General features: G+C 34.1%; 1 protein-coding gene across 4 annotated transcripts; it reads right to left on the reverse strand.

The window, feature by feature from the left end:
* Nucleotides 1-17811: 17811 nt before the first annotated feature.
* On the reverse strand, nt 17812-24237 carry LOC100266895 (uncharacterized). 4 transcript variants are annotated; one of them, XR_787879.3, is made up of 4 exons: nt 21554-24233; nt 18482-18653; nt 18273-18339; nt 17812-18050 (listed from the first exon to the last, which is right to left on the reverse strand). XR_787879.3 is itself a non-coding variant. In XM_019226256.2 (3 exons), exons 1-2 carry the CDS (start codon nt 23790-23792, stop codon nt 18496-18498), a joined length of 2397 nt encoding a protein of 798 aa, XP_019081801.1. In that variant the 5' UTR covers nt 23793-24233; the 3' UTR covers nt 17812-18050; nt 18482-18495. The 4 variants fall into 4 exon arrangements, 3 of the variants coding, with proteins under 3 accessions (XP_019081801.1, XP_002268183.2, XP_019081802.1); XM_019226256.2 differs by lacking the exon at nt 18273-18339; XM_002268147.4 differs by having other exon boundaries at nt 17812-18339.
* Nucleotides 24238-25759: the final 1522 nt, after the last annotated feature.

Here is a 25759-nt window from a genome sequence, read left to right on the forward strand (position 1 = left end):
ATGTTCCACAAAGAAAGCCCTAGCCTCCGCCTTCCAAACTTCCACCATGTGAGTGCTTAACATCAAAAGAAATTCATCAGGTTGAAGATCACAAGTTTATAAGATCTTCAACAACATAGGATTTGTTTTTCACTGCAAGGAAATGATTTGGGAATATCTAAATCATTAGTAAGCACTCTAATCTCATTATCTAAATTATAGAATTGTTTTAGAATGTAAGTTTTCCATTGTGAGTAAGATTTAGATAAGTCTGGGGTGAATTGCATGCACCTAACTTGATTTTGGGATAGAAAATGAAGTCATCTGATATTTCCTACACCTAGATTGGTTCAAAATGAACAAAAGTGTATCATTGTAAAAATTAGGAGTAACAAGGTGAGAAAAATGGATAACATTAGGGTCTTTAATATATAGTTCAAAACTTTTCTTTTTCATTTTAGAAACAAACTCCTTAACATTAGACATAACTTCATTCATAACTTGGTAGAAGACAAAGTTGTTTCCTTAGAATATGCTCTTACTAAAGATCAAGTAGTTAATATTTTTACTAAGTCTTTGGATGTTTCTAGGTTTGAGTCACTTAGAAGCTCCATAAACCTATATATTCTCAACAAATTGTCTCTAGAATCTTTTTTAGGATATCTTTCATGCATATCCCTTCGTCTTATATTTCTTCTCAAGCTTAAAGTATTTTTGTGTTGTTGTAGACCCTCCATTTTGTCCTCTTAACAGATGTGACACTAAGTGTCTTCCCATACTTCTATGTTGACTCATAGTCATCTCTTGGCTACCTTTCAAGCTTAATTTAGACTCACTTAAACACACCTAGCCCATTAGGCACATTTGGCTCATTTAGGCTCACTAGGCCCACTTAGGTCACCTTTCAAGTTTTTCTTGCATGATTTGCATGTGTTTGATTTTATTTATTCATTTATCTCTTTTATTTATTTAGTCGGTTATTTAGTTATTTATTTTTTATTATTTTTTTAGTTATTCATTTATTTTTATTTATTTTCGAAAATTTACATGTGATTAGTGATCATTATTATTATCGCATGAATTAATTCTTAGGTTTTTTTTTCTCATATATGCCTATATTGATATTTTATATTTTTCTTTTCCAAATTGGCATGATTTTTTTATTTATTTATTTTCTATTATAAGGTTTTTTAATTTGTACTTTTTCTTTTTTTTTGCATAGGAGTTCGATAACTATCAAAAATGCAACAAGAAGGCTGCCAAGTTAAGAGGTGTTGAGGGAGAACTATACCAGGATAACTCAAGTTGTACCACGGGAAATTAAAAGGTCGCATGGAAAAGTGGAGTTATGGTAACAATGAATATGGAAAAATGAGGCATGGGAAAAATGGAGTTTGGAAGATAATGAAGGTTGGGGGGTTTTCCAAATGAGAGGGGTTGTGGGAAAATGGAGTCGTGTGGGGAGTCTTAAAAGAGGAAGAAAAAGAGAATGGCTAAAGAAAGTCTAAAGGAAGAGTAACGGAGCAAAAGAAGTGGAGAGGAAAAAACAGAGAACTGAGGGCATTCGGATTTGAAAGTCAATGTAAAAACAGAGCAAATGGGTGTGGTTCTTGCAAGGGTTCCAACCAGCTATGTGACATCTTTTGGGAAAATTTCTCCAAGAGGTACTTCATTGACCCTAAAAAATAATTTTTTTTCGCCTCCTTTTTGTTCTTCAACCGAGACTATGGTAGTAAGTCTTGGTAAAACGGGGCTTTTGTCATTCATGGGTTTTGTAGTACAATGGTTGTTTTTAATTGGGTAGGGCTTGATTTTTCGTGAGCGGTCCACAAATGGGGCTAATGGTTCTCATACGAGGAAGTTTTAGGTGAAAAAAGTAGTTCTCGTTTTGATACGTTCGCTAATGGAGTTGTTGGTCTTCAAATTGATAAATGGTAGTTTTTTCCATTCATACTTTCATTCGTTCATGTACAAAGTATATATAGAGGGTAATCACCATTCTAAGAATGGGAATGAATAATACAAGGAAAGAATGATATAAGGAAATAACAACTAATATCCTAATATCTCAACTTTCCTAATATCTCAATATTCCTAATATCTCAATATTCCTAATATCTCAATATTCTTAATATCTCAACTTTCCTAATATTTAAACATTCCTAATATCTCAACACTCCCCCTCAAGTTGGTGCATAGATGTCACACATGCCCAACTTGTCTAAAAATTTTGAGAACACTTGACTTGAGACAACTTTAGTGAGGATATCGGCCAATTGATCTTTTGATCGAATCTTAGGCAATTCCACAATCTTATCATCCAACTTTTCCTTAATGAAGAATCTATCCACCTCAACATGCTTTGTATGATCATGTTGTACTGGATTATGAGCAATGTCACATGCGGCTTTATTGTCACAAAACAATTGGATTGGTTGCCTAGATAGGTAACCTAAATCCTATAAGAGAAGTCTTAGCCATAATGTCTCACAAAGTCCTAGAGACATGCCTCTAAATTCTGCTTCTGCACTTGAACGAGCGACGACATTCTGCTTCTTACTTTTCCATGTCACAAGATTACCACCTACAAAGGTAAAGTAACCAGATGTAGATCGCCTATCATCCACTGCACCGGCCCAATCAGCATTAGTATATACTTCTATACTCTGATGATTAACATTTTTAGCGAACAAAATTCCCTTCCCAGGAGCATTCTTCAAATACCTCAAAATACGCATAACTACATTCATATGTTGCTCTCCAGGATTATGCATGTATTGACTCACTACACTCAATGCATAAGCAAGATCTGGTCTTGTATGAGCTAAGTACATTAATCTCCCCACAAGTCTTTGGTATCTTCCCTTATCGGTTGATACTTGATTAGGCTCAACACACAATTTCAGACCTTCTTCTATTGGTGTATTAACAGGTTGACATCCCGACATTCCAGTCTCCTGTAAAAGATCTAAGGCATACTTTCTTTGAGATAGAAAAATTCCTTCACTTGATCGAGAAACTTCAATCCCAAGAAAGTATTTCAGATGACCTAGATCTTTCATTTCGAATTCTCTAGATAGATAATTTTGCAGAGCTTTTCTTTCTTCAGGATCATTTCCTGTAACTACCATGTCATCCACATATACGATGAGTGCGGTAATCTTACCATGTTGCTTTTTCAGGAACAAAGTGTGATCTGAATTACTTTGACGATAGCCAAAAGCTCTCATTGACTTTGTGAACCTTCCAAACCATGCTCTCGGGGATTGCTTCAACCCATACAATGACTTCTTCAATTTGCACACCTTCTGACATTGCTTTTCTGACACCATGCATCCTGGTGGAAGATCCATATATACTTCTTCAGATAACTCGTCGTGCAAAAAGACATTTTTCACATCGAACTGTTGTAATGGCCAATCTAGGTTTGCAGCTAAAGACAGTAATACTCGAACTGTGTTGATCTTAGCTACAGGTGAAAATGTCTCTGTGTAGTCAATTCCATAAGTTTGAGTGTACCCTTTTGCTACCAGTCTTGCTTTAAATCGTTCAATACTACCATCTGCCTTGTACTTCACAGTATAGATCCAACGACACCCAACTGGCTTCTTTCCTGGTGGACATTCTACGAGTTCCCATGTTTCATTCTTCTGCAATGATTTCATCTCTTCATTCATAGCTGCTTTCCACCTTGGATCAGCTAAGGCTTCCTGCACACTATTAAGAATAGCTACAGTAGATAATTGATTTACAAATGACTTATTTGATTCAGACAAAACGATGGTTAGACACATAGTTGCTCACGAGATATTTGACTTTGGTAGACAATTCAGGTTCATATGTGGGTTTAGGAATACCTCTATTATGACGGTGTGGCAACCGTTTCATGAATGGATCAGGTTCCAAATTAAGAACACCTTCAACAGACGACAATTGGTTTGGTATTTCAGTGAAGACATCTTCAGACCCAAATTGTTGACCACTCATATCCAACTCACCCGCTTCTTGGTTCACTAGTTCAGATTGTCCAGATTCATTCTCCTCAGAGATATGATAATCATAATCAAGAGTCTGAATTTCCTTATGGTACTCCCCCTGAAGTTCAGACTCAGATGAAAAATACATCAAATCTTCATGAAACACCACATCCATTGTAATATACATTTGTCGAGTTGGAGGATGGTAACATCGATATCCCTTTTTGTGCAATGCATATCCAACAAACACACATTGCAATGCATGAGAAGTTAACTTGGTGCATTGGTGTTTGTGTAGATGCACAAATGCCACACAACCAAAAACACGAGGAGGTAGATTTGGGACAGTTGGGGCAACTACGACATTAGTAAGAGCTTGGAGAGGTGTTTGGAAGTTAATTGAGTTGGAAGGTACCCGATTGATCAAGTATGCTGCAGATGTGATTGCTTCTCCCCAATAAGATATCGGTGTTTTTGCTGCTATCAAGGAAGCACGAACAACCTCTAACAAGTGCCGATTTTTCCGTTCAGCGACTCCATTTTGCTGGGGTGTATTGGAACAAGTAGTCTGATAAATGATGTCATGTCCTTCCAAATACTTTTGAAGATCAGAACTTTGATATTCTCCACCATTATCACTACGCAGAACCCGAACCTTTGCATTGTACTGAGTTTCAATCATTTTATGAAATTTTTGAAACAACAAGTTCACTTCATCTTTGGTCTTCATCAAGCATAACCATGTCATTCTAGTACAATCATCAATAAAAGTAACAAACCAACGTGAGCCACTCAAAGTTGGGACTTTGGATGGGCCCCAAACATCAGAATGTATAACCATAAAAGGAAATGGACTTTTGTTCAAAATTAACGGAAACAAAACACGATGGCTTTTAGCCAATTCACAAATATCACAACGGAAACCAGAAATATCACTATTTGCAAACAAACTAGGAAACAATTTTTTTAAATAACCAAAGGAAGCATGTCCCAGACGTCGATGCCACAACCAAATTTCAGACTTTTTCTTCTCCCCCTCAGATCCATCTGCCATCAAGGCTTGTTGCAACTTATTTGAATCCTTTGACTGCAAGTCCAAGTAATAGAGTTTTCCCCGCTTAATAACACAACCAATCGTCTGTCTTGTTTGGATGTCCTTAATCACACAAAATTCAGGCCAAAAAATGACAATACAAGATAAGGTTACGGTGATTTGAGAAACTGACAAAAGATTGTAATCTAAAGATGGAACAACTAAAACAAAATCCAAATTCAAAGTATCAGTAAGAGTTAAGGATCCTTCCCCAATGACTGGGGTTGTATTACCATTGGCTGTGGAAACAATTTTTTGTGAAGAAGGTCTAAGGGGTGAAACCTGTCTAGAATCAAAAGTCATATGATCTGTAGCACCAAAATCAATTATCCATGCACTATTAATAACAGGTGTAAAAGTATTTAAAAACTTACCACCATGATTTGTAGCGGCTACCAATGCAGAGGCTTTCTCAGTAACATTAGCCTCTGTTTTTATTTCGACAACAGTTGCAATCGAGGTTTTCTTGGAATCCTTCTTTCGTTGATCACGATTATTATCATTAATAACAAAGTGTTGATAGCCTAAACATGATCTAAAGGTCCATGGTTCAAACCCTCGGTTCCTCATTGTTTTCTTGGTCATACCAAGAGTCGTTGCTTTGAAATTGTGGGATATCCAGATTGGTGGGATCAATCTTATTGCAGTGAGTGCATTTGAAGGTTGACTTATCAATATTAGGGCTTATCTTAGGATGGATGATCGCTGTCGGACTACCATAGCGACAAAATATCCAGGATTTCAGTTCCATGGCTCTGATACCATCTTCAAATTGATAAATGGTAGTTTTTTCCATTCATACTTTCATTCGTTCATGTACAGAGTATATATAGAGCGTAATCACCATTCTAAGAATGGGAATGAATAATACAAGGAAAGAATGATATAAGGAAATAACAACTAATATCCTAATATCTCAACTTTCCTAATATCTCAATATTCCTAATATCTCAATATTCTTAATATCTCAACTTTCCTAATATTTAAACATTCCTAATATCTCAACAGTTGGTTCATGTACAACAGAGTTTTTAGTTAAATGGGTTATTTACGTTGGTGGGTTTTTGAATATTGACACGGCTCGCAATTGGATGTCGTTCAGATTTCTGATGTTTGTTTGCAAATGTATGTGTTAAAATGCCGTTGCTTCTAGTATTGAGTTCGCTTGTTGAAGTTTATAGATTAAGGAAGGTCTCTGTTTGGGAGAATTGATCCTTAAGTTTCTGTCAATTGATGGTTCTAGCGTTGGATTCTTTTAGATTTTCATTTATTGCTCTATCCGAGTGGTGTTGGTTCATTATTTTTTCTAAGTCTGAAGGTTTTCCATTTTCCTTAAATTGGCTATTGCTTAAAGAATTGGTGAGGTTTTGGTTATCAGGTTTGGACATTATTTCTCATTTTCGGATTCCTTGAGTCGTAGTGGGTTTTCAGTTCTTGGATTCAAGCATTGTTTTTGTTTTCAATTTAATGAAAATTATCATTTTGGGTACTTCAGTGGTGGGAAGTGAAACAAAAGGGAAACTTTTAGTTTTGGGATTTGGATGTCATTTTTCTTGTGGAAGGAAGCATGATGCTGCAAGTGGAATTGGTCCAGGGAAAGGTTTCAGGCTCTAAAAAGCCAGCAAAAGATGGACAACTAATATTTCTTTCAGTCGGTGACAAATCTCTGTATGAAACTGTTGCTCCACTCTCAGACATCATGGGAAAGTCAAGATTTTTCCTTGGGAGTTTTGGAAATGGAGCTGCAATGAAACTTGTTGTCAACATGGTGATGGGAAGTATGATGGCCTCTTTTTCTTAAGGTTGCTTCTTGGTGAGAAAGTGGGATTGAATCCAAATGTTATTGTCAAGGTAATATCACAGGAAGCTATAAGTGCACCAATGTTTTCCATGAAAGGTCCTTCAATTGTGAAATCCCTCTACCCAACTACATTTCCCTTAAAGCATCGACAAAAGGACCTCAGGCTTGCCCTTGGATTAGTATAATCTGTTTCCCAGCCTACTTCAATCACAACAACTATAAAACAGCAATCAATAGCAGCAATAGTACCTGTCAGCACCTCTCTACCTTCGGGACCATTTCTCTGTCTCTAGCATGACATGCATGGCCACCCTTCCAATGCACCACCCATTAGCCACACCCCATCCTTTTTATTCTTCATCCTCACATAAATTCTCAAAAATTTAATTTTCAAATATTTTCTTAAATTTCGTTTTTTTTAAATACTTTTCAAAAATCTAATTTTCAAATTTAATTGTCAAAGATTCCATTTTCAAATAATTTTTCAAAATCCCAATTCTCAAATTTAATTTTCAAAGCATCCATTTTCGAAATAATTTTCTAAATTTTAATTTTAAATTTTAGTTTACAAAACTTTAATTCTCAAAATTCAATTTTCCAAAATTTCAATTTTAAAATTTAGTTTACAAAACTTTAATTCTCAAAATTCAATTTTCTAAAATTTAATTTTAAAATTTAGTTTACAAAACTTTAATTCTCAAAATTCAACTTTCCAAAATTTCAATTTTAAAATTTAGTTTACAAAACTTTAATTCTCATAATTCAATTTTCCTAAATTTCAATTTGCAAATTTAGTTTACAAAACTTTAATTCTCAAAATTCAATTTTCCAAAATTTCAATTTTCAAATTAATTTTTCCAAAATTCCATTTTTGAAATAATTTTCCAAAATTCCAATTTTCAAATTTAATTTTCCAAAATTCCATCCTCGAACAATTTTTTAGAATTCCAATTTTTGAAATTGCAATTTTCACATAATTTTCAAAACTCTAGTTTTCTTTCAAATAATTCCTCTCCAGTTTTCAAATATATTTTTTTTAATTCTACTACTTTTCATCCTTCATCTAAGGTTTTAAGTCACGGAAAATCTCATTTTCAAATAAACTTGCTATTTTTCATTTTAGGTAAACACTTTCGCAAATTTTCTTTGATTTTTAAAATAATTTTTTGTCTTCTTTGATTTTTAATAAGTGTGAAGGTAATTTTCATAATTTCAAATAATGGAATTTGTGATATTAATTCATGCAAAATAAATTGGGCTTTGGTGGGGACCCAACATTCATAAAATTTCTTTTGAAAAAAAAATCAGGTGAATTGCGATTGATTTTGTTTATTTTGATTTGGTTTTGTGTGAGATTTTTTACACTTGTTATTATATACTAACCTTGTTTTCATGACAACATTTTATTACCTGCTACCAAGGTACGCTCTCACCCTCACCTTGTTTATTATTTCGTTATCATGATTTGTTTTTGAACTATGATCATTTTGGTATCCATTGATCTCCTAGTTAATTGTCATGTTTGTTTCACTTTATTTAGTAGAAACCCATTTTTTAGGGGCTTAGAGGGGTGCTACGGTATTTACCGTAACTTCCCAATAAGTAACCTGATCCTCGAACCCAATTTTGGTTTTTCACATATCGTCTTTTTCAAATAAGAAGTCACACTTAGGGTTTTCTTTCTTATTTTGTTTTTCCTTAAAAAAAAATAAAACAAAAATAAGTGGCGACTCCAAGTCTTTTCTAAAAATCATATTTTTCACCAAATAAAGAAAAAAACGAGTCTCGCTAATCAAGTGGGAACACATCGAGCTAAAAATGCAAGGTCCACAGTTGCTTTGCTTCTTCTTCTTGGTTCTTATTTCTCTGTTTTTTTTGTTTATTAGTATTTCCTCATATTCTTCTTCTCCATGTTTTAACTATGATAGATGTTTTTATGAAGATTTGTTTCTTTTGCATTCTTGCAAATGGTTGTTTTGTTTCATAATGACTTTTAGTTCATAAATATATATAGTCTTAAAAATGGAAATTATCTATCATTGTCAGCTATTTATAGACTTATAAGTGAGCTTTTCTTAGATAGAAATCGATTGATAGAGTGTTAATAATATCTTTTTTTAACCTTGAATATAAATGACCAAATGCTAAATGATTCTCATTTTGAGTTTCATTCATTTTTATTTCAAATTTTTGTTCTAGCTCATTAATTTTGCTTTCAACATCTTGCTTATTCTTTTTTTAAAGTTGTTTTTTGCTCATTTTTTATGATTTTTGGAATAGTTCAATCAATCAACAATAATGATCGTCTATTTTTAAAGCAAAACGATCATATTGCCCTCATCTTCACCATAACCAAACAAACCTCCATCAATGGTTTCCTTCGAAAGCTCAAACCTCTTTTCATTCATCATCCCTGGAGCTTTCTTGTAATGATTGTTTGCTTTTAACTGGTTTTAGCTTTTATTCTTCTCATTCACTAGAGTTTTCCTTCATATCACCCCTGCATTGATGCCTTGGCTTTAGGATGTGGTTCTTTCTCCATTTCAGTTTTAGGTATGTTTCGAGTCATCCTCATTTTGAAAGGTATAGTTGGTTATATTTTGATCGTCATTTATTTTAGCTTGGTTTTGATTGGTTCTCCAATATTTGGCTCAAATCTCTCTATTCCAAAAAATTCAATATACAAATTTTGGTTCTTGCATTTTATTTGGTTGGTTCTTTATTTCACCCATATTTCACACTTTGGATTTGTTTCTCTCTATTGCTCCAAGTCATGTACTAGGAAAGTGGTTGTTAGAGGGTTTAGGACATAATCCTAGGGTGAAGACCACAAGGATCTTCTTTTAGTTTTTTTATTATATTTTGAGATACCTTTGTTAAGGTGTATAATGTTTGCAATTTGATGATTAATCTCGGTTTTTCATACTTCTAAAAATCCATTTTAGTAGAGCTTTTAATCATGATTTCTTGTCTAATCCCATGGTTGAGGTTAGGGAAGGAGACCCAATTTGAATATTTTTTTATATATGTTTACATAAAATAGCTATTGAGTGTATATTAGAGCATAGGTGGTCTAAATGAATGCTCTCTTTTTATTGGTTTGCTTTTTTACCTATTGTGAATTTAGTTTCATGTGTTTAAATATATTAATATCTTTCTTCTCTTTGTCTCTTTTTTGGACAAAAAATGGAGAGATTTCTATAGGTTGATATTGTTGGATAATTATTGTTATTGTTTTATTATTAGTTGTGTTGGTGCTAGTAAGTTTTTTCTTTGTCGAGTTTTGGTTGCAAGTTGTGTGATTCCTAAGTTTTAAGTTTAAGTGTGTGTATGCCTTGTATGAGAGTAGGTGGGGCATATTGCATACTTGTATTATTTTGTTTTATTAAGGGTTTTGTCTCGTAGTTGCCAAAATGAGAGATTTTGAGTGTTTTTGTGTGTTACCAATTTCTAATCAAAATTCCCATTGCTCCTAGCTCAATTGCTTCAAATCCTCCCTTTAATTCTTGTCATTTCTAAGTCGATCATGATTGAAGATTTCTAGAGGAGACGCTAAGTGGTTTTGAGGTGATGGATGGTCTCAATTAATCATCCAAGTTTTAAACTTTTATTCTTTTGTTGAAAATGAAAATTAAAGATTAAGAGTGTCACATTTTGTGTTTTAAATCAATTGGCTCACTTTCTAATCGATCACACTAAAAAACGATATTACATCTATTACCTAGAATTTCTCAGTCTCACTTGATCAATCACATTTTGATCACACCTATCAAAAATTCATTTTTTCTAACCTAATTTGAGTCATTGGATATGGAAATTAAAACCCTTCTATTTAAGCTTTGTTTCCATATGAGGGTAACATGATTGTGAGAGCTAGGTTGTCTCCTTAAATTTCAATTTCTTTACCTAATTTGGGGTTGTTTGGCTTAAGAGAAAATTTGTGGGTATTGAGTTGAAAATTTTCTTTCATGTGAGAAAATTTAATTAAAAAATGGTTGATTAGTGTAGGTTCCATTCCTACTCTCATATTCATCATCTATGGGGTAAAACCCAAATTTCTACTTATATAGATTCAAGAATAGGATTAGTATGGACTCTGAATATGCTTTGAAAAAAGAAGTCAAGTAGTTAAAGCCAAAAAGTGCTAATCAAGTAATCTTAATGGACTTGAGTTAGGTAAATCCTTATACTTAATTGAGTGGATGCTTTTAATTCTTGTAGACTCCATGGGTTTTTATTTCTTCAAAGATGTTTTACGTTAAATCTTGGTGGCATTGTCTCTTTATCTTTAATCTTTCTTTACATTTGTGTTATCTTAAATTATGAAATTCTAAGTGATTTAATGTGTTGGTGATTGAAGAAATAGGTTGAAGTTTGATCAGTTAATTTTTGGAAATATGTGAAATAAATTCTTATTTGATTTTGGTTTTAATGAATATGTGAAAATGTGTTTTTAGTAATTGAAATGTCTTGAAAATCCTAGTTAGGGGATGGTGGCTCATTTGCACGTAAATTATATTGATTATCTTATTAGAAGAGTGTCGGTGCATTCATTGTTACATGTGTATTTGTTCGCTTATTGAAAATATTGAAAAATAATAATAAAAAAATAATAATAATAAATCAAGAGAGCAACTAGCATCTATGACGAACCATCTCAAATTAATAGCAAAGCACCTATTCAAACCCAACCCCCTATCTATAGTTCCACAAAAGCAATTCATTTGTTCAAAATTTGAAACAATCATGTGAAATGTCTATCCTAACATTTTTTTTTTTTTCAATTACAAGAATGTAAACCGTTAAGAAAAATAAAGTCAACATAAATATAATTTTCTAAAACTATTTAAAAAATAAGGTTATTTTAAAAAAAATAAAAATATTAACTTTTTTATATTTAATAAATATTAATGTTTTAACTATTAAGCCTTGTAGAGGGGAAAGAGTGTGGCTTTTATTGCTCCCATGACATGAGGAATGAAGTGGTCCACCTTAGTGTTGGCTTCAATCAAACACTTTCTCTGTATAGTCAATTTTTCTACACTATGTTTGGCTATTGAGAAATATTAAAGAATAAAAATAAAAAATATGAAAAGAGAAATTATATTTCATATTTTGTTTTTAACATGGAAAATATGATATAAAATTGAATATAATTAAAAATAATAATTCTAAATTATTTAATCTTTATATAAAAGAGTTTAAATAAGTTAAATAAGTTTATAATAGCATATAAAAAATTTATTAATTTTAAATTAATTTTTTTAATTTTTCTTCACTTTTTCTTTCTTCTTCTTTTTTTTTTTATTCATTGTTTTCTTTCTTTCATATTTTTCCTCAAATTTTCCAAAATCAAATGTAGCCTTATTTAAAAAAAAAAAAACAAAAAGGAGTTGGAGAATGGATTCTCATATCTAAGCTTCTTGCCTATGCATTCATTCGCTTTAATATTTTAAAAAATTAAAAACATGAATTTTTAAACATATTTGTAATTTTTAATTTTGAAAATAAAGAATGACCATACAAGGTTGGGTTTTTGACTGAGGTGAATCTGGTTGGAAGTGGTTTGGGCTGGGTTAAGAAAGGCTTGCAGTTTGGACTGGTCTGTGGGGTTTGGGTTGGGATTGGATTTCAGGATTGGGCTGAGTTGGTTTGAGCTGGGTTCTGGGCTTAAGATTGGTTTGGGTAGCCACTCAATCTTATAATCCAACCCACTCGTTTAGCCACAATGGTGATGAAGTACGGGTCTTTGGGCTTATTGTCCGTTCAGAAACACTTCCTATTTTCTATTTTTAAAAACAAAAAATCATAATAACTCTTATATAAAATATAAGAATCTTTCCAAACTTAATTTTAAATTAATAATGGTTTTTAAAAAATTATTTTTTTTTAAAAACTAAGATACTATTTAAAATATTAAAAATATTAAAAATAACTTTTAAATATATAAAATAAATTTATATTTTTATATAAAAGTTACTATATGTTATATACAAAGTATTATTATTTTTATTTTTAAAAATAGAAATTAAAAAATGTATTCGAATGAGGACTTAATTTATCATTTTTTTAATTTTAAATATTAAAAAAACTTGAATTTTGTAAATTTTGAATTTGTATAAAACTGCCTATGATTTTGATGTTATTGATTATAATTTCTAAGGCTTGACTTGATGCATTATGATTGCACCTATGGTGAAATTTGTATTATTTTATTGATTTAATTGTTTATTTAATGAATTTTCTTAGGAAATGATGCTTTTGATTGTTGTTCTCTTTTATAATAAATGATTATTTATTGTGTATAGATCACATTGCATTATTCTCTATTTATTTCAATTATTTGATTTATGATTTGGTTCATACCATCAATTACTTATGTGTGGACTTATGATTGTGTAGAGGGGGGAAATTTTTAGTTTTCTTATATGATGTTGGAACCACCAAATGCAACTTAAATTCATAGAAATGAAGTTAAGAGATTATGCTTCCCAAAATATCATGCAAGTGGGTTAATCTCATCAACTTGAAGAGAAGTTTGAGTGAATATCATATGCAACTCTTAACAAAAATCTACTTTAACGGGTTTTCGTTGAAAAACATTGAGGAAAAAAAAAGGAAGAAAAACGACTTTTTCATTTTTAGTTGTCTAAAATATGTGTTGAAGTTAGATTCAATTGATTTATCCTGCTAAACTAATTTGACTTTTCTATACTTGATTTAGTTTGATTCTTTAATAAAATTTGGTCGGTTTGGCCGGTTTGGCCGCATATGAATTGATCTTATCAGTTTGACGAATTTTTATTCAAAAATCAATCGAATCAATCTTATTTTTACTTTAATAAATGACAAACTATCACTCTTTACCTTCTTTTAACTATCATATTAGACAAAATCAAACAGAACAAAAGTAATCATTTAGAGCAGAAAGGAAAGAGGAATTCTCATTATCGATTCAAGTGATCGAAGATTAATCCCACTAAGCGAATGGATGCATACTTTTTTGTCAAGCCAATTAAATAATTACTAATACAAGTTTTATTTATAAAATTAATCACCTTACTTAACCCTAGCTAAAGCATTATTCTTTGACCAATAAGAGGAACTTGTCTACTTGGAAATTTATTAAAGTGGTATGTTTAGGTGTGGTCATCATTTTGTTTTGTACCAAAAAGCAATTACAAAATTGGAAGAATATGAGAAAATCATAATTGTTTTTTTGTAATGATCATAGGTAATCATGATTAGTAGATGAGATAAAGTGAAGATTTGATGGGGGCATTGATTTATTTTTTGTGAAGTAGAAAATAAAAATTATGAAAAAGGGCCTTTTGGTGAGATGGAATATTCATGCTTTTAGGTGATAGCCCCACATGTGACCCATTAAGAAAAAGGTGCACAAAGATATGATTGTGTTTACAAATTAAAAATTGAATATATGTCCATTATAATTTTGAATTTTTGGAGGTAAAAATAGAAATAAAAATTTAATGTAGGTTTCCTTCAAATATAAAAGAAATTATTTTTAAAACAAACTAAGAAATAAAGGGTTTGTTTTGGAAAAAATTTCAAAAACATTTCTCAAAAATAATTTTTTTATAATTTCTAAAATAGAATTCTGGTTAAGAATTTGAAATATTCTCAACCTAATTTTTTATATTTTTAAAAATAATATTTTATTTTTCATATTTATAAATTTATATTTTAAAGTAACATAAAAAATAAAAACATAAAATATATTCTTAGAAATCACCTAATTTTCAAACAAGTCCTCAAAAAGTTATATTTTATCAAAAAAAAAAAAATTATCAAACATCTTTTCAAGATGAGAAAACAATTCCCAAATATGTTTAAACTTTTTGGGAATAATAAGTTGATGTTGTTAAGAAATCATATGAGAGAGCGAGAGAGAGAGAGAGAGAGAGAGAGAGGTTGATGTTGTTAAGAAATCATATGAGAGAGCGAGAGAGAGAGAGAGAGAGAGAGAGAGAGAGTAAGTAGGTATATTATTATTTTTCAAGAAGTGTTGTCCAAAAATTGTCTTTGATTTCACCTTGTTTGGAACTTTATCACCTAACTGGCCTACCTTAATGATTCCATTTTAATAGCCATATAAAGTCAATCTTCCATAAGGAGAAAGTATCACCAAGATGATTTGTTTGCGTGAAACAAGTGATCTTATATTTGAATTGTTGAGTTAGGGTTAGTCAACCCCCTTCTTCCTCATATTAATTAATCAACTTCCATATCCAATCACTATCATACTTTGTTTCCTAATTTATTTTCACAAAGTGGGTTCCAAAAATTTATAAAAAAAAAAAAATTGATGTCAACTATTCATTTTACTTATTTTAATTCTTATACATAAACATTAAATATTTTAAAAATATAAATTTTAAATTAATTTTAATTATATTCTTTTTTATTGGTTATAATAAAACTAAATATGAAAAAAAAAACATTTTTTCTTAATTTTCTAAAATCAAACCTAAATAAAAAATAAAAATAAAAATTATAAATTCTCTAGTCCAATCCTTTAATCTTTTCCTTGTATTAATTCCCTCCATTCCACAAAGACTTCAAATCTTTTTCTTTTCCATTCAAATCTCATCATTCCAAACACAATGATAACATTTTGTACAAAAGAGATAGATGGAAAATAAAACTCTTAAAAAACCCAAAAGGTACAAAGACAAACAACAATGCCCAAATCTTTTAAGTTTATTTTCTTTCATTTTAATATTGTCATATCATTAGATAAAAAAATATTTTAGTATCAACCCAAGGGACAATGGTCCTCTACCTTAGGATTTAAATAAAGAAACTAGCCAATGGAAGTGGGGGTTGGTGGAGAAATTTATGGGGACAAGACTTTCAGGGCAAAATTTTATAATGAAAAAGGCAACAGTGTACACCATAAAGTACTTTAGCATGTGATTTTCTTACCTAAAACTAGTATGAAAACATCTTGAGTGGGACTACTTTATTGGATTAAAGAGGGAATTGGAGTGGGAATGAAGGCATGAGTTTAATTTTTCTTTTTTTAATAAATATTTTCAAATTTTAAAATAGGTAGAGTGAATTAATGAATCCTCTTAGGTTGTATGGGGATGGAAATCAAATCCTTTACTTCAAAGATAGTGAAAAATAGAAAGAAAAATAAAATTTTGTTTACTTTTTCTTTTCCTCTTGTTTTCTTTCTATATATATTTTTTAGTTTACTTTTATCTTATAGAATAAGAAATAAGTTGGATAAAAAAAGTAAAAAAGCCAACTCTTTCTTCTAGAAAGACCTCTTTTTTTCCTTTGTATGTAAATCTATTAATACGTATTTAATAGAAACATTCATAAATAATCCTAATATTGTCTTGTATTGTACATAAAAAGGTAGTATAGTTGTTGGGTTTTCCACATTGAAGCCAACCAAACAATAAAAGCACCACCTGTTAAGAGGATATGTGCTTAAAAAAGGCAGCAGTGCCATGTGTGATGCCCAAATGCATTAAACATCTTCAATACAATGTGAGATGACTTTATACCAAGAAAAATTCCCACATAATTTTCCATGATAAACATCAAGTCAAATCAAATGTCAACCCCCACTTAAAATTCATAATGTACAAAACAAATTTACCACACAACTTCCTCTGTGGTGTGCAATTATGCTTCATGGGTTCCCATAATTTGAATTTATCTCTTAATCACATTCTTACACATGTAATCTTTACAAACAGCAGGAAAAGAAAAAAAGAAAAAAAGAAAAAAAGAGACAATGATTTTAAATGAGTGAAAAAGAAATGGTTTCTTTTGTTTTCCCATATGAAAAGTCCTAGAAACATGTCACCAGTGACATCTTGATGTGAGGAAAAAACACATATGCCCCCCTTCACTACTGTTTTCCCATATGCCTTGTCTCAAATCAGGGTCTCAAAACACTTTATTAGCTTGTTTTATCTAACAAAATTATAGTTCTTTTAAATCTATCAGCCTCCCAACAACAAAAGCGACCATTATGATGCAATTTTTCTTCCTGGGGCTCAATCAGCCTCCTAATAATGTCCTTTTTTTATCAGAAGAAAAAAATGAAGTTTTAGTGAGGAGCATCATGTTCTTGTAGTGCCTTCAACTTGAATGTATCGCTCTTAACCAAACAACTTAACCAACCCAGCATTCTATAATTGCAAATATATCCAGTTCTATTGTTCTTTGTCCCGTGTTAAGCACATGGCTGCACTTGTCAGTATTATCATAAGCCCCAAAAAGTATTCAACAAATAGAAAAGATGAAAGGGGGTAGAAGCAATGAAGAGTAGCAATTCATTTCAACATCAAGTCACATTTCTTTCTTAGATAGGCTTTAAATTCAAACAACAACAATAGTTGTGTTGGGTGGGAAAGAAAAGAGAGGTGAAAAAAGAAGTTTAATTATGGTGGAGCATTGAAAGGTGAAGATTCTTGTAGAAAAGAGAGAGTTGTCCTATACTAATCATTATATCTCATTCTACTTTTACAAAGACATGGGCAGTGTGAACAATGAAACCATACCATACAAGTGAAAAAGGTTTTCCTCTAGTTGGTGAGAAGTCAGCATTGCTCAGCCTTGCCGACAGGACCCTCTGTCTCTCCACCAAATCAGTAGCAAAGGCAAGCCAAAAGTTAAATTAACACTACACTCATTCTACTCTAATAACTTCACTCAACCAGAAAAGGTGAGAACCCATATCATTTTCACTTTTTACTCACACATCCACTTGGTATTTTTCACTTTTTACTTCTCATGAAGGTGAATGGGTGAACCCAAGCCCATATGTGTGTGTGTGTGTGTGTGAGAGAGAGAAAGAGTGGTAGTTCAAAGAGTTGGAACCACTTTATGGAGGTTCCTATGATAAGGGGAAATGATGGGTATGGCTCTTGAAAATATCTTCTAATAATGGCATTCAAACGTGTAAACAAAGAGTGATGGGATTTCAAAACTAGGATCACTGTCATACTATAATAAAAGGGTGGGAAAATGACCACAGTAAGATTACATCTGATTCCTCATCTAGCATTCTGTAATTTCAAATTTTCAGTATCTTTTTTTCCATATGCTATCCTATTTATCTTGTGCATTTTTGTCTTAAGGATTATGAAAAAGATGAGTCACAGATTTGAATATCTAACTTGCCAGAAACTGTATAGCACATTACTTCTCCACAGATCTGCCATTAAACAAAAAACAACATAGTTAAACTCCATGTTTGCTTTTCCTTTTTCTTCTTTTTCATCTCATAGGCTAATCTTCCACCTCACCACTTGGCCATTATGGGACTTGAAACTCTATAAGTATCTTGAGATTATTATAGTGACATAAGACAACCATAGGGCTGGTGATGATTTTAGATGTGTAAGCATACACGCATGTGTGTGTACAGCTAATTTACCTCCCAATTTCAAACCATTTGGAACCGTAATGTGGGCATTTTTCAGTTTTATGTTAGGATCTTGGCCCTAGCAAAACAGGTAATGAAAAAGGATGTTAGTCTTTGTGTGCTTGTGTAAGTACAATTGTGTGTGATCCTGTGTGTGTGGAAATTAGCAAGATAAAAAATATGATAAATAAAATATAGTTACTTCCACTAGAACCACCAACCTGCTAAATTATAGTCAACAATTCTCGCTGAAATATAGAACATGCAACATCAGTTCAAGTCTGTTGCCAAATCCCTTTCTGTCACCTTCTGCGTTCCTCATGCCGACACTGTCCTTTGCTTCTGGTTTGCTCAAAGACCTTTTAGCAATCATGACTAACCTAACCAATAACCCTGCAAAACTCCATTTTCAAACTGGAGATCAAAAGTTTGGAAAAGGGCCCAGCCAGATAGCCAAGGCATCACATTAAATAGAATGTTTAAAAAATAAGCCAAAAATGATCAGTAAGATGTTTAGCAGGAATAAATAACTAATAAACAGAGAGGGAGATACACACACACACAGAGCAAAGGCCCCTTCTTCACTTTTTTGACCATGCAACTCAAGCACTAAGATAAATGTCCACTCTTCATGGTGGGGCTTCACAATTTCATAAACAGATACACCTGGAGATATGGATGAGATATAATGGTTGAGAAGTGCTTCTTCAGCTACAAAGATCCGTTCTGGGGTTCTTCCAAGGTTGACCAATGTGGTGACCAATTCTGGTTGGCCATCCACCCAACAAGTTCAAGTAAACCCTTCTCTGTGGCAGAAAGATACCATAAAAATATCTGAACTAGTGCCATTTATGCGTCCTTTTGAAAATATTAATTTTTTCAAACAAACTCTAAAGTCCTCTGTTCAATTAAGCATCTTATGGTGGCCACTACAGTCCAAGCATATCAGGATTGCCTGCTTCTATCATCAAACAGTGCAGCATGCTCATAAGAATTCTCAGCAGATTCCTTGGTAGTGCTAACTAATGAGTTATGATTCCTCCAATCTTGTAGACAAATTCTGAAAAGATCCAAAGCTATTGTCCTTTCCAGCTTCAAAATTGAAATCTAGTGTAAATTGAAGTATTGAAATTATGGTAACACTTATAAGTTGAAAGAATCCCAAGTTCTCAGACTGTAAGCAGCTAGGAAGTGCCTATTAAATAGCTAAATGTAGGAGGGGACCCAACTGCAGGCAGACAGTCTTCTGAGGAATGCGGCTTAATGATGTGGGATAGAGGTCTCACCTTACATGGAATTTTGTATTTATGTTGGATCTAGGAGTGTACCCCTAGACATTGAATCCATCTAATCTCTCAATTTTAGGACATGGAGGAAACTACTGACTTGTCAAAATGCTCACTTTTTCTTCTTATATAACCTAGAATTAAATACAGTGTTAATATCAGCATTTGGCTCATTTTGAAACGATCACATAACATATGAATATTCTAAGAGACTATCTCATAAACTTCTCTTCAATCAGGAAAATTTTATGTCACTTCTTTTAAACAACACATCTGTTGAGAACATCTTTGGCAGTAGGCATGTTGAATGCATAATGCCTATACCCATCCCCTTTAGGCCTGGCCTGTCCCAAGTACTCTTATTTTGAAGTGCCAATGCAACAGAGCCATACAAGTACCGATTTTAGTCACGGGTGTATGAACTTGGAAGACCATGCCAACTGCTATTACTTGGAAAAGGAGATCATGCTACTCACAGTGGGGAAAAAGGGGGATGACAACAAAGCCTTAACACAAAAAAGAATGAATACAATGGAAAGTTCAGCAAAAAGTGCAAAATGGTAAATCTTTTATCTTTGCTCAACTTAAATCAACAAATTGTGATGAAAGTAAAGCTAAGATGGGTTATTGTGTTCATAATACAATTATTTTTTAAGGGATCTGAGAGACAATTTGGCCTCGATTTTTTGTAGGTATAGGATGGAAAAACATAACTCAAACTCAACAAGTTGAGAAATGCCACAAAGTTGTAACAGTAGTTTGTAATGAACTTCCACAGATGAAGAAATTATACTTCATCCACAATTACTACATCATGCTTAATATAGAGAAGAACTTGCATTAGCAATATAGTAATTTGATTCAGGAACTAATCAATAATTGAACATCATAAATTAGAGTCATGATATAAAAAGCTGGTAGCACTAGAAACATGGTTCTTACATGAGGACTCATCTTGGTGTGAATCTGTAGGGCATTATCATGATGAGGAAATCCAGCCTGTAATATTCCTGCAACTCTAATTATCTATATAACAAGGACACTCCTATCTTATCGCCTTCTTTTGGGTTGAATCAGAGCTAACAGGCATGTGTTTTGGATGCATAGACCCAAGCCACAGCACACTTTGTTTTGATGTAACATTTTCAGAAACATTGCATCCATGTCTTCCAACAACCAAGGCCAGTTTCCTTAGTTATGCAATCAGCAGACGAAATATTTTTTTTTTAAAAAAAAAATGAATTGTTTGTCAATCCAAGAATCAAAGGCAGGAAGGATTCTTTTTTAGGAAGTAATCTAATGTATGAGAGCATTGTTATCTATAGTCTGGCAGCTGAATTACACAGATTAAAACGAAAATAATAATAATAATAATAATTAATATAAGAAGATTATTCTGCATTTAAAATCACAAGAACAAGATAACTATGCCACACATGAGAGAAAGAATAAAGAAGCTACTAACAAGTCCATGAGCTAAATGATCAATTGATTATGCCAGTTCTATAATCATTAGAAAAAGAAGAAGAAAAAAAAAGGATTAAAAAGAATGGTCATGATAACACAGGTTCTGAAATTAATAAATACAAAATTAAACAAGTTCTTATAAGTATTATTTATCACAAATTACTCTATTAACCAAAATGTTACAACATTCTTCCTGTTCTGTTCCTGGACCACTTTTTTTTCTTTATAAACAAGAAAGAGTTTCTTCTCTACAAACCCAAGAAACCCCAAAATAATGGTCGGTCAGGAGATTGAAGATTCATGTGAATCATGAGGCTATGAAGTTCTAACAATACATTGTTCAATTCTCTCTCATTATCCTTCCCTCCCAACCCTACTCCTTCAAAATCTTCTATTAGAAGTAAACAACAACGACAAAGGGAAAAAGTAGAGGAAAGAATTTAATAAATCCTACAATTTTAGAATTCTACACGAGTTAAAAAGAAAAACATTACACTGAGGGTGCATCAGCAAAGACCTCATTGAGCATGTCACTCTCACCATTTGCCATGGCAAACAGTTCTGCATCCTTTTCTTCCTCACTAGAGAAATCCCGTCTCTCAAGCTTAGCATGAGCTGCAATGAATATCATCTTCTGAGCCCTGTCTAGGCCCACCCTGGAGTGACCATGGACACAAACCCATCTCATGAAAGACCAATTACACTTAAACCCACACGCTGTTGCATGGAGGAAGATGAGCCTCACAGCAACCTTTCCCAATGACTTAAAATCTTTCAGACAAGTTTCCCACACAAGTCTACTGCTCTGAGGGTTGGCAATTTTCATCTTTCCTGTCACAGGGTCTTGCTGTTTAACCTGAACAGCCTGTGCATAAAGTGGGTCAAGCCCTTCCGACCTCCATTTCATAAGTTCCATCAATGCAATATGAGCTTCCTCCCTTGTAACCAGACGGGTTATGAGCTTATCCACATCCTTCTCCTGTTCATGTGTCAAGCACTTGAATGGTGGAAGATATTTCCCACTCGTATCCCTCATCAAGTAAAAGGGGTCAAGTATAAATGCAGCTGACCAGGCCGGATGGTAGTTTTTTCTGAACCGCTTTTCAACTATCTTCTCAACAGGCTCCTCATCGATGTTAAATTTCACGCACCATTCCCTTACTTTTGTTCTCAGCTCCTCCCAAAGAGGAAGACATTGCCCAACTAAAGGTCTCTCAACCTCAATCTCTTGAGCCATTTCTCTAATAAGCTTTACTAGCGAATGAACTGCATCGAGCTCATTCCAAAACCGCACATCTTGAATCATATCTGCTACTTCCCTTGCAGCTGGATCCTCTACACATATCACCTTATATGATTCATCCATCACAACCAATTGTAGTACCTGGGCGTTGCTCATTATATCCTCCAACATTGCATAAACATGCACAAAATTCTTCATGTTATCGCATTTGGAAGGGGGAACTCGAAGCAACCCAACATGATCAAGCTCCTGTAATTGGAACTTGTGGAAACTATGCCTAACTTGAGACTTGATATTGATAAAATTCGCAAGCTTCAAGCACTTTTCAGTGACAATGCTGAAAAGTGGAAGCTCTTTGCTAAAATCCTTGATTAAACTAATGAACCCCTGAAGCTGGCAAGAGAGATTAACCATCCAATGATTCTGAATCTCCAAATTCCTCAATGCTTTGGCCTTATACTTATCCGCAACTATCCCTACACACCTCTGCACAACACTCCCACATATACCAGTGATCGTCTCCCACAATATCTCCTCTGCATGCTTAGATGGCACTGATCCGCCAGTGAACACCGCCTTCTGAAACACACTAGTCCCATTCGGAAGATTAACTGTAAACTTAACCAAATTCTCTTCCCCTGAAGAAAAACCAAAATTCTTGCTGTTCCACCCATCAGAAGCAACTTGAAAAAACATGGCATCTCTAATTCTGGCTTCAGACTCAATCTTGGCCTCGTCAAACTTTGTATCAAGCCGTGCCCCCGAAAACTCCCTCCTAGAGACAGAGGGCAACCCGACTTGGTTAAGAAAAGCCTGGAACTTTGGGTGCTCGAGGCTCGAAAATGAAACTGAGCCACAAGACTCATAGAACCAATCCGCAAGCAATTCAAGCGCAGAATTGATTTGTTCCTTGCTTAATTCTGGTCCCGGCGAAGCCTTAGGACTCTTAAGCCTCTTCACACTATCTTCCAACATTGCCAATGCACCTAAATCCTCCTTCCCACCGGATAACACTAACTGATGGTGTGATAACACCTTTTCCCCACCACTCCCAACTGGGTTTTGCACCGGTGGCGGCGAAGAGTACCCCAATTCTCCGCAGAAGCGGGGAGAATCAACCATAGCCAGCGAACTAACATGGTACGATGAAGAGGGAGCACCCATATGGGCACTCCTTTTTCTATGATTATGCGAAGGAGGCAGAGCTAAAGAAGGCGATACCGTCGAAATGGGCCTCAAAGCGGAGCTGAAATTGGGGCAAGTGCCGCGTTTCAGATGCTCGGAAGCAGTCCTCGATGGATTGGACGCTGAAAACACGGCTTCACACAAAGAACACTTGAGCTTAACCGCCTTGGGCAGACCAGTGTCGGGATTAGGCACCAAAATGGGTTCAAGATGAGCCCAGTACCAAGCTCCTTTGCCCTTGATAGCCTTGGTCCGAACAGTGACCAAACCTTCGTAACGCTTGTGCATGGCCTTGGCTGCAGCTTCGTCACCCGAAGAGGAATCAATGGGGGTGGAATTGGGAGTGGCCATGTTCTCTCAAGTAAGGCAAAACAGTGACACAACAATGGGTTCGCCTTGGTTATGAAGAATCAGGAGAAGAACCAGAGATTGAGGTTGATATGAGGTTGGGTGCGATGATGGCGGTTTATCTTGACCGTCATGGCGGCGCCGGTGGTTTTCCCCTGGCATTCAGCAGGAAAAGGCCGCCTGCAGCAAGATGGGGGTGCGAAGTCCCCAGAGGTGCATGGCGGAGGCCGGCGATCTGGCCGGAAAAGGTGTGGGTGGTGGAGGAGGAGGAACGAGAGGGTGTGTTAGGTGTTTGTGGAATTGCCTAACTGAAGTAGGCGTTTGTGAAGAAGAAGACGATGAAGAAGCATAGAGAATGACTCGAGGAGAAAAAAAAAAAAAAAAAAAGAGAGAGAGAGATAGAGAGAGAAGGAGACTTTTTCGAGAGAGAGAGATTCTGAAAGAAAGACTTGTGAGGGAGAAAGAAAATGGGGGAGTCATATGTTGTTTTTAAACATTCTTTTCTCCCACGCTCTCTTTACAGCGCGTGTACCCACTGTATTCATCCACTCGCCCCCCTTTCACCAAATTTCTTCTTCCAATGTCCAAAATCTTTTCGTCAAATACTTTATTTAAGAAAAAACATTTAAGGTCTCACAGACCAAAAAGAATACAAAAATTTAGTGTTGATGCTTTAATATGTGGGAAGAAGCGCGTGGCCTGTCTTTTTCATCAACATGTTTTATTAATAAAAAAATTTAAAATATATATAAAAAATATCAAGTTGTTGTTGTTTGTATGCAGCGTTGTGAAGAAATCCAAAATCTTGTGAAGAAATATTTGGTTTTAGGGAATTGTTGTTGATGAAATGGGACTCAGGGAGGAAGGGGGGTTGACTGGGAGTGGACACGAGACATGAGACAGGAGACATGAGACTGCCCTTGAAAAGGGCATCAAAGGAATTGGGGGTATTGGTGCTGCCCTATTGCACTCTGGCTGGACCATCGGAGCAGTCATTGTTAGGCCTTAATGACTTAGAGTGGGACATTTTACATGGCCCATTCCTTTTCAATTATGACTTCCTGCCTTACTCCGTTCGGCCACTCCAACTCACTCCGAGTCCATTCCTAACTCAGATCTAGGGTGTAAAAAATGTCCGATAACCCAAAACTTGATTAAACTCGTCTAAAAACTTTTGATCCAATGCCTATTTGAGCTTTGATCTTGATCCTTGTGGATCGAAAAAAGGACTATATTGAATCTACATGAACGCTCATATAATATCCATAAATGACTTGTTTTTTTATAATAAATGAGCATTACTATTGATGGAAGGTCAACTGGAGTCAGATCCATCTAAGCTATTAGGGTTTAAACAACCTTCCTCCTTGTGTCGTGTCTCTCAAAACTTCTGTCCAACAATAGGGGAACTAAATGAGTTTCTTCCCTGCACAAAGGATGTACGAATAAGTGGTCCGGGCACGTGCTCTCTGAAACTTAAGTTAGGCAAAGATAGGTTAGGCTCCTTAAAAGAGAGAGTGAATAGGCTTACTTATGCATCTCCCCTTTGCTTTCGCTTTAGGAGGGTTTTTATAGTGCTCATGAGGAAGCCATTGTAGTGCTAACTAAGCACTTTAACCTTCTTTATAATGATGATTGTTCTGTAGGTGACAAGACAATCATTATAGCTTTAGGTGGCTGATAGGTGCCGTTAGAAGATATGTCATGATGTATGACCGTGCAGTTGCCCGTCTCTTCAATTTACTGGAGGTATGGGGTTGTGTGTGGTAATTAATTGACATGGATTTGAGGGTTGAGGGAGGTCCCATCAGTCATTTCCCTACCAAATGTGAATGATTACACTATGCCTTGAAGGTTGACTCCGCTTAGGGAGTCCGATTTTGCTTACTGTCTATCTATGTAAGGAAAGACCCCTCCCGTCTGTGATCAGATGAATAGGTCATGGTTCGGATGAAAGAATCCAGACAATG

The sequence above is a fragment of the Vitis vinifera genome, chromosome 16 (genome assembly GCF_030704535.1).
Source record: "Vitis vinifera cultivar Pinot Noir 40024 chromosome 16, ASM3070453v1".
In the NCBI taxonomy this organism is placed as follows: Eukaryota; Viridiplantae; Streptophyta; class Magnoliopsida; order Vitales; family Vitaceae; genus Vitis; species Vitis vinifera.